The sequence below is a fragment of the Manis javanica genome, chromosome 17 (assembly GCF_040802235.1).
Source record: "Manis javanica isolate MJ-LG chromosome 17, MJ_LKY, whole genome shotgun sequence".
Classification (NCBI taxonomy): domain Eukaryota; kingdom Metazoa; phylum Chordata; class Mammalia; order Pholidota; family Manidae; genus Manis; species Manis javanica.
In genome coordinates, this window is record NC_133172.1 from 10919977 (window position 1) to 10929687 (window position 9711).

The window sequence follows — 9711 nt, forward strand, 5'->3', positions numbered from 1 at the left end:
CAACCAGTCATGGACTGGCTGAGGTAGGTTTCCAATCTTCTGTGAAGTTAAAGGGACTTAAGCAGATAACTTGGAGAGCTCTAGACTAAGGAAATAATTTCCCACTTATGAAAGAAGGTAGATTACAGCATAACCCTGAATTAGGGAATCAGATGACCTAGTTTACAGGTCAGGCATGGTAAGGAACCTGTTTGAAACTACATAATTAGTCCATCAATTGTCTTATTTCAAAAAATGATAATTACACTTTGTTGTATTCTAAATATGCAAAACCAGGTTTCCATTCCTAGGCAGGGCCTGATTTCTCTATTGCAGTTGGCAATTTTGAACCTAAATATTTGTAGTTTCTTCTGGCATTTCTGACACTTTTTCTTCTGGTCTGAAATAGTAGATAAAAATTGAATAATTAATGGATGCAGTATTAGTAATGGATGTAGTATTAGGGGAGAAGATAAAATTTCCTTTTCTATTACAATTTCAGAACAAACCCCTAAATGTTTCTGTAAAAAAAAATTTTCTTTCTGTCATTTTGCTCTTGTTTCCCCTTCAGAAGTCTCTCTTTTACTTCACCCTAACTGGCTTCATCAGCTAAAATTCCTTAAAACACTTTGTCATCAAACACAATAGCATTGCTTTCACTAATATCATTGCAGGAACAAATCTGGAAATGAAATATGCCCATCAAAAGTAGGATGGACAATGAAGTGCACTACCTAGACAATGAAATAATACACAGCAGTGGAAATTAGTGAATCTAACAACTATGATGAGCAAAGAGTCATAGAAATATGCAGGTCCCATTCATAAAAGTTCCAAAAGAAGCAAAATTATGTTTTGTGCATAAGTGGTACCTAATGAAAAACAAGGATATAGTAAAATGCAGGAATTTGGCAACTTCAGGGAGTTGGAAAATTTGCAAGTTATTTCATGTATGCTTAAGCTGGATTGTATTTACACAATTGTATACTGTTATTTTTTTACATACTCATTTATAAATATTTGAAATAAAAATTTAAAAAAATTTTTTTTGATACATGAATTGAAGGCAATGTGTTTATTTGACATGAAGAAGGATGTGAGATATGTACACCAGATTTTTAACATTGTTCAACACAAGGGGACTGTGGGAACTTGTGAAGGCATGTAACTGAGGAAAAACTGATAGGTAACCAATGTAAAAAAAATGCCTGTTAAGTGTAAAATATGTACATTTCTGTTATTTACATGTGTATGTGTTAAAATATTAATAAAATACTAAAAATTATTATCATGAAGTAGTAGGCTATCAGGTGTTTTCCCTTTATATTTTTATGTCCAGCTTGAATTTTTTAGTCTGTTTTGTCTAATAGAAGAATGGCCTCCCACGCTTTCTTTTGGTTACCATTTGTGTAGGATATTTTTGTCCATACTGTATTTTCAGTTTATGTGTGTCCTTAAATCTAAAGCAAATCTCTTGTAGACAGCATATAGTTGGATTTTGTTTATTCATTCAGTCACTCTGTCTTTTGATTGGGAGGTTAGAACATTTACATCAAAATAATTATTGATAAGGACGGATTTACTATTGTCATTTTGTTGTTTTCTGTTTGTGGCCTATTTCTCCTTATTTTCCTCTTATAAAACATAACAATCTATATTAAGCTGATAACTTAATTTCAATCACATACACTCAACACTTTTACTTCTCACTCCTCACATATTTTGTTATTGGTGTCACAAATGTCTTTTTATATTGTGCATCCAATAACATTTTAATAATTACAGGGTTTTTTTAATGCCTCCATCTTTTAACTTCTATACAAAGATTTGAACGTGATTTGTCTATGTATTTACCTTCCCAGTGAACTTTATTCTTTCATATGTTTTTATGTTGCAATTTAGTATCCTTTCATTTCAACTTGAAGGACTCCCTCTAGTATTTCTTATAAGGCAGGTCTAGTGGTGGTTAATTCCCTCAGCTTTTGTTTTTCATGGAAAATAATTTTTCCTTTATTTTTTTGAAGGATAGTTATTATTCTTGATTGGCAAATTTTTTTCTTTCAGCATGTTAAATATATCATCCCACTCCCTTCTTGCCTGCAAGGCATCTTTTGAGAGTCTTACAGGTGTTCCCTTGTACATGATGAGTTGCTTTCCTTTTGCTGCTTTCAAAATTCTCTTAGTCTTTGACTTTTGGTAACTTTATTATGATGTGTCTCAGTGTATATTTCTTTGGACTTATCCTAGTTGAAGTCTATAGGGCTTCTTGAATCTGATATCCATTTCCTTCCCCAGATTTGGGAAGTTTTTAGCCATTATTTCTTTAAGTAAGGTTTTTGACCCCTCCTCTCTCCTCTTCTGGGACTCCCATAATGTATATATTACTCCCCTTTATGTTATGCTATAAGCCCCTTTGGTTTTCTTAAACTTTTTTTCTTTTTCTTTCTTTCTTTTTTTTTTTGTTCTTCTGGGTAATTTCTGTCACTATTGATCAAAGTCTCATTTTATTTATGCATCACTTTTTTGAGCATGTAGAGCATCTTTACGATGGTTATTTTGAATTATTTTTCAGGTAATTCATATACCTTCATTTCTTCAGGATTAATTTTTGGAGCTTTATTTTGTTCCTGTGTTTGGGCCATGCTTGTTTCTTCATGTGTATCATAACTTTGTGTTAAGATCCACACATTTGAAAAAACAACCACTTTTCCCAATCCTTAAGGACCAGCTTCATAGAGGAGAAAACTCTCACAAATAAACCTGACTAGAGATTCTGGAGGCTTCTGAAACCATTTTCTGGAGGGGTCTGATTTCCTTGGACCTCTATGTGCACATTCTGAATTAGGCTTGCCAGTTTCTTTCATAGGAGTTTGTAATGTCTCACTCCCTCTGGTATATGTTTGTAGTCCTGTGAGTTCTCTGGTTCTCCAGCAGCAGCCACACTCCCCAGCAATGCTCAGAGTCAGGGAAGACAGATACTAGTTCCTTGGACAGCCTTCTGATAAGCCAGAATGCTGGAAACATGCTCCACTTCTCTCTCTCCCTTGCAAGAGGAAAGCCTCAAGTGAGGCTCCTCTTTATCAAACCAAACTGTACTGGCTGCAGCAAGGTGCTCCCACCCCATCTTCTTTGTTCTCAGCAGTCCCCAGGTATTAAAACTATGCTGATTCTGCAAATGCTATGAAAGAAGCCAGACAGAAACCAGTCCTTCAGGCAGCCCTTTAAAGAGCCAGCACACAGCATGTTCCATTCTCCCTCCCAAGGAGGAAGCCTCAAATTGTACACCTGATCACACTGAGCTGTGTCAGCAACAGCAAACTCCTCCATGATATTTGTTCTCAGTGGTCCACAAGTACCAAATGATGCCAGGTCCATCAGCACTCTGAATGAGATGAGACAGAAACCAGTACCTCAATCAACCCTCCAAAAAGCTAGAATTTTGGATGCATGCTCCACTCTTCTCTCTCCCCTCTAGGGAGAAGTTATGAGCCAGGGTGTTCTCTCTTAGGTGCTGAGCTTGACAGCTCGAGATAGGGACTGACATTGGTAAAATGAAGTTGCTGTTCCTCCTCTTTTTTTTTTTTTTGCAGCTGTTTTATGCTTTGTGCTTTCTGGGATGCTACAACTTCTTACCTGGATTCTGGAGTTCTCAGTAAAAGTGTTTTGGTCAAAATATCGTTGTTAGATGAAATTGGAGGTTTGGGCATGAATCCACGATTTCCAGTATATAAATATATACATATAAGTATGTGTATAATATGTGTGTGGGAGGGTCTGCATGCGGTATGTATATCTATTTCTCAAATGAACTAGTGACACCATCCCCCACCGTAACAATCAGCAAATCTGGTGCTCAAATCTTAGCTTTTCAGTACTGTTCTCTGCTAATGGAGAAATGGCTCTTTCCAGAGCTAGATCATGGGCAGCGCAAGATGAACCTGGAACATCTCATGTCAGCAAACAAGGAGGTGCTCAGAGTATTGGGTATATTCCAAGAGAAGCCAGCTTGAAGGTTCTCGCACTGAGCACCCCTGGGCGATTTGTCATAATGACAGCAATGGATTATAGTATGCTGAACAAAATAAGAACCCATGAGCCCATGTTAATGTAAATAAATAAGTGGTAACACTTTTATTTATAGCCATATTCCAAACTAATAGATGTAGAAAGAATGAGAAATTTCCAAAAATCACAATTTGGAAATCATTGTGGTAATAATTGTTTCAGGCAAGAATCATCAATGGATACCAAAACACTGGATGCAAGTTTAATGAAGAGTATGATATTTACATAGTCTCAAATTATCTCACCATAAAATATTCATTAATTACAAATGAAAAAGAGTAACGTGGAGAAACCTGGTAAGCAACCACCCTGAGTGATCCAAGATGACATCACATGATACATCGAAATGTATTTACTACCAGATTAAATTTACTTACTACCAAAGGAATTCAATTTACCAAAATTTATTTATTCCTGTTTGGTAAACCACCAAATAGGATCCAGTAATTAGAACAGAGCAGCCTACCAAAAGATAAAATGTCTAACCTGAATATAAGCATGAGTAAGCATCAGACAAATTCAAGCTCAAGGACATTCTCTGAAACAACTCATCTGGAACCTTCAAAAATGAAGTCAAGAAAAGACTGACTCTTCCAGATTGAGGAAGATTGAAAAGACATGACAGCTAAAGGTAGCACTTGCTTCTGGGGAGGATCTTTTTGCCAGAAAGGACATTATTGGAATAGTTTGTGCAACTCGAATGGAGTCTGAATATTAGATGCTACTAATGAGCTGAAATTTATTTCTGATTGTAGCACTACCAGTATGCAAGAAACTGTCCTTGTTGATAGGAAATACATGCTAGCTTATTAGGAAGTGATGGGAGAATTGTTAACAACTACCTGCAATATAATGAGTCATAAGGAATACAAGTTTGGTGATTCATATGACCAAATATATATTTCCCAGGTATAGTTGGTCTGCACCCACAGTTCCTGAAAACACTGCAGAGTCTTAAAGGTGAAATGAGTGTTTTGTCATGTTAATGAAAGACTTTTGGACCCTGGGCAGGGGCTGGAGGTTGTATCAGCCAATGGCCAATAATTTAGTTAATCATAACTGTGCAGTGAAGGCCTCACAAAAACCCCTGAGAAGAGTTGTCACTCTCTGCTCCCTTCGATCCTGCTTCTCTATCAGAGAGAGCTTCTAAGCTTGGGGAATCAGAATCCCTCCACAGCCAACGAGCCAGGCTTCAAGCTCCACAAGGATAGAAGCGCCTTTATTTGGGACCTTGCCCTATGTCTCTCTTCATCTAGCTGTTAACTTGTATCCTTTATGGCATCCTTTACTAAACTGGTAAACATACTGTTTTCCAGAGTCCTGTGAGCCACTTTAGCAAATTAACTGAACCCAAGGGGAGGTTGTGGGACCCTCCAATCTGTAACCAGTAGTCAGAAGCACAGGTTAACTGGCTGGGCCTTGCAACCAGCACCTGGAGTGGGGGGTGGAGAGCAGTCTTGTAGGACAGAGCCCTTAATTTAGAGAATCTGGTGCTGCCTCTGGGCAGATACCATCAGAACTGAGTTGAGTTCTCGGACATCTGCTGGTGTTGGAGAATTGCTTGGTGTTCTGTGTGGGAAGACCCTCTCCCACATACTTACACACATTGGAATAGGGTCCAGGAACCCAAATGGAGTTATACTACTATTACTCCTGTATATAATATTGTTATTGTTTTCCATATGTAGGAAAAAACACACTCTTGCCCTACCCCAAAATGGTTGAACAAAAAGGGTTTTGTGCTGTTTTTGCAATATTTCTGTGCATGTAAAATCACTTTATAATACACATAAAACTTGAATTCATTAAGAATGTTGGGGCATACCTTCAACACTCAACCAAGCCATTTTCAATCCCACCTTAGCCTACAGTTCCTCTTGCACAGAGCTGCACAGCTAGCCAGAGGTGAGAATTCACGACCTAGGTCATTCTTGAGAATTTACAGAGCCCTGTGCATGCACATGGCCTTCTAGATTTCCAGAATATGTTGGAGGCTTTCAAAGGCCCCTGTAGACATCACATTCTCCAGCTTTTCCTTTTAAGTTTTTTGGCTAGTGTATTTTCCAACTGTTATACATTGCTTTAAGAAGTGTAATGTTAAACAATTGTAGCTGATTGTTTCCAACAAATTTCCCTGGGGAAAAGGCTGTGCATACTAGGTGAGCTATAGTCAGGTCAAATAAAGGCAGCCTTGTGAGTGGGTCTTCCAGGGAAGCAACAGACAGGTCAAATAATGACAGTTCTCTGGGAACAGGCTTTTAAGGAGCTCCAAGCCCACTGTGTCTTCTCCAAGACACAGCCTGTATCCACAGGCTACAAGGCTGGTTTTCACCATACGATTGCGAGATGTTGGTTTTCAAGGCTACTGTGGAGCTTGAGAGGGAAAGGATCAGAATAGGAAAAGTTTAAATGCCACAAAACTCACTATTCTTACCAGTATTCTGCTCTTTTTCTTGAATAAACACTCCCCAAATTGCTGAAAGCCTTTAGTTAATTTCTAAAGTTCTGAAAATAATTGATTCTGTCCATTTTGGCCAATGTTCTCATTGCTTTCATGAAGAAAGGATTTTGGAGGTCCTTAATCCACTATTTCCACTGATAGACCTCTAAACACATCTTCAAAGTGTAGGAATTTACACATTATGAAACTGCTTATTAAGATACCACTCCAACTGGTTTACTACAATTTAACTCTGACACTAGCCAACTGGAGTTAGTGTCAGACTCCATAGGTTTAAGATTATGACCCCCCCCCCAAAAAAAAAGAACACTGACCCCACTTCAAATGCCAGCCACGAGTTCCAGGGGTCCTCAGGCCACCTGCATTTCTGACCAACCAGCTATTAATCTCAGGAGTTCCCATAACACCTCTCAGACTTGATAACTCATTAGAATGACTCACAGAACTTGGGAAAGCATTATACTTATGATTACATCTTTATTGTAAAAGATACAAATCAGGAATGGTCAAATGAAGGGACAACAGGGTAAGGTGTGGAAGAGTCCTTTAGGAATCATCTTTCTCTCCAATATTCTAAAATTTAGAAATGGGCTTATTTTAATTCACGTCCCATTAAACAAATGGGCCCTTTCAGTCTGTAAGTGGATATGCTTCAGCTCTGACAAACTATTTTGTATAATTTATTTGATATTATTCTCTTCTCCATGTTTATATTTCTTTCTCCTTGGCATATCTTTTTTGATATTTTATTAAAGTATAGTTGATACACAATATTATATTGATTTCAAGTACACACATAGTGATTCAACAGTTATATACATTATTAAATCCTCACCTCAACTACTGTAGTTAATATCTGCCATAGAAAGATGTTACAGAACTATTGACTACATTCTCTATGCTGTACTTTCATCCCTTAACTTATATTATGATCGAGGTTTTGTGCCTCTATCCCCTCACCTATTTCACTCATTCAACCCAACTCCTCCCGCATGGTAACCACCAGTCACTCCTCAGTGTCTATGAGTCTATAGTTTTGTTTTTTTGTTTTGTTCTAGATTCCACATAAAAATGAAATCATATGGTATTTGTCTTTCTCCACGTGCCTTATTTCATTTACCAGTATATCTTTGTTCAGATATTCACCTCCAGGAAAAGTTTTGCTGTTTCGTAATGTACTTTTCCTTTCTAGTTTCTAAAGGTTGCTCCATATTATCTTCCAAGCATTCTACTGAATACTGTATCTCTTCTGTCATGTTCCTCATTCTCAAAAGCTCTTTCTGGTCTTCTATCATTCACTTCAGTAGCATCCTACACCTGCCATATGCACACAGTAGATTTTCATATCTCACCAACACTACTTACAAATTGTAAAATGTTATTCTACTGCCTTAATATTTTTTGTTTCTTCCATGTTCCTTTTTTCATATCTGTTCATCTTTGTCTGTTTCTTTAAAAGTAGAATATTTCTTCAAGTGCCTGCTTGTCTTTAGCTGGTCCACATTAAAGGATGAGGCCTTTAATTCAAATTCTAATTGAAAAGCTGATTCAAACCATGTATGTTAGAACAAGAAGACTATGAAGCGGGTCATCCATTAGGGTTATTAATATAGGTCCTGCCATTTCATTAGAGTAATATCAAGTGTCAACATAACTAGCCCTTTTGTCTTGGGTTGTGCAGTTTCTGCAAAGAGGAAAACTCATATTTTTCTGCATTGAAAGGCAATATTCAAAAGAGAAAATAACAAATGCATTTATAAAATTAAATCACAATACTAAACTCTCACATTGGAAAATAACCAGGATAAATTTTAGTTAAGTCAACAGACTCACAGTCATTGAATATTGGGTGCTTAAAATTTGTTGAATGAATACGGCTGTTTGTAAAAGGACTACATAGAGGTTTTAGTTTTCCCACAACTGACAAAGCAGGTTCTGAATATTTGAGTATCATAACTTACAAGCACAAAGGGGCTGATAGCTGGAAAACAAGCAGCTAGGAATACACTCGTGTTTATCAGGCCCAGGCTTGTGTTGTCAAAGTAAGTCATATAAAGCGATAAGACGGAGGAGAGGAAATAAAAGGAAACAAATGAACTCACCAGAAGCAGAACAATGTGAATTGCAGTGGTTGCCGGGGAGGCTCTGGGACAGAGGCTGGTGTGAATGTATTGGACTTTCTGCTTATGTCTTTGCAGGAAGAACACTATGGAGCCACTGGCCCAAGCCATGGGTGCCAAACACAAAATATCAAGGAAGGTAAACAAGAATGTAGAGAGTAAGGGTGTAAATGAATCTGTCTTTTTTACAGAACACAATCCAAAATTTCTTTCTGTCATGTTTGTAGTGTTGTCTGGCTGAGTCACTTTCATTGGCACAATAATATTTATTAGAAGATGGAGAATCCAACAGAAGGAACAGAAGGGTTGAACAAATTTTGGAGCTTTAGGTTTGAGTTCTGCCCACCGAGAATTACTCGGGCTGATTATGACAGCCTGGAACCCACTCAAGAGGCAGGTGGTGCACAGAGAAACCCCTCGGGCCACTCTGTGAACATAAAAGCAAACCTTACACTCAACTTCTCCCAGGATATATTCCATACAAAAAGCAGCCAGTGTCTGAGGGATTCCCCTAGAGAAAAGAACCAGGAAGTTGGCAAAGGCCAACTGGCTGAAAATTAGATCTGTGGGTCTTTGAGTGTGTTTAGTGAACAAAGTCAATGTATAATGATAGAGGAGTGAGGAATTGCCTAGAAGCCCAACTCCACTCTGGAAGAAGAAGAGAATACCCATTACCAACTCACCAGAAGCCATGCCAATGCCCAGCAGAACTATTTTATTCAAAGGCAGATGATCTAAAGAGAAAGAGAGTATGTGTCTTATTTTCATTAGTATGGCAAATTCAGTATTAACAAATGTCACCTTTATTCCTATTTGCAAAATACAAATATTGATTCAAACTTCTTTGAAAAAATTAATTATTTTCCTTCCAAGTTGTATATGATTTGCTAGCATTTTATGCAGGGTATGTGGATGCATATTTATGAATGACATTTTTCCAAACATAGGGTACACAATGGCACAAAATGGACAGTTTACGTGCCCAATATTTCTCTTCTTTTTTAATGCCAACTTATAAACAATTTAGAGTTTTTATTTCTCTTTAAAAATCAGAAAATACTGTGGTCCTAGCCAGTGTTCTTTTAT

General features: G+C 37.4%; 1 protein-coding gene across 1 annotated transcript; it reads right to left on the reverse strand.

The window, feature by feature from the left end:
- Positions 1–8397: 8397 nt before the first annotated feature.
- Positions 8398–9318, reverse strand: LOC108401376 (vomeronasal type-1 receptor 1-like). The gene has a single exon (XM_017667281.2). It carries the CDS (start codon positions 9316–9318, stop codon positions 8398–8400), a length of 921 nt encoding a protein of 306 aa, XP_017522770.1.
- Positions 9319–9711: the final 393 nt, after the last annotated feature.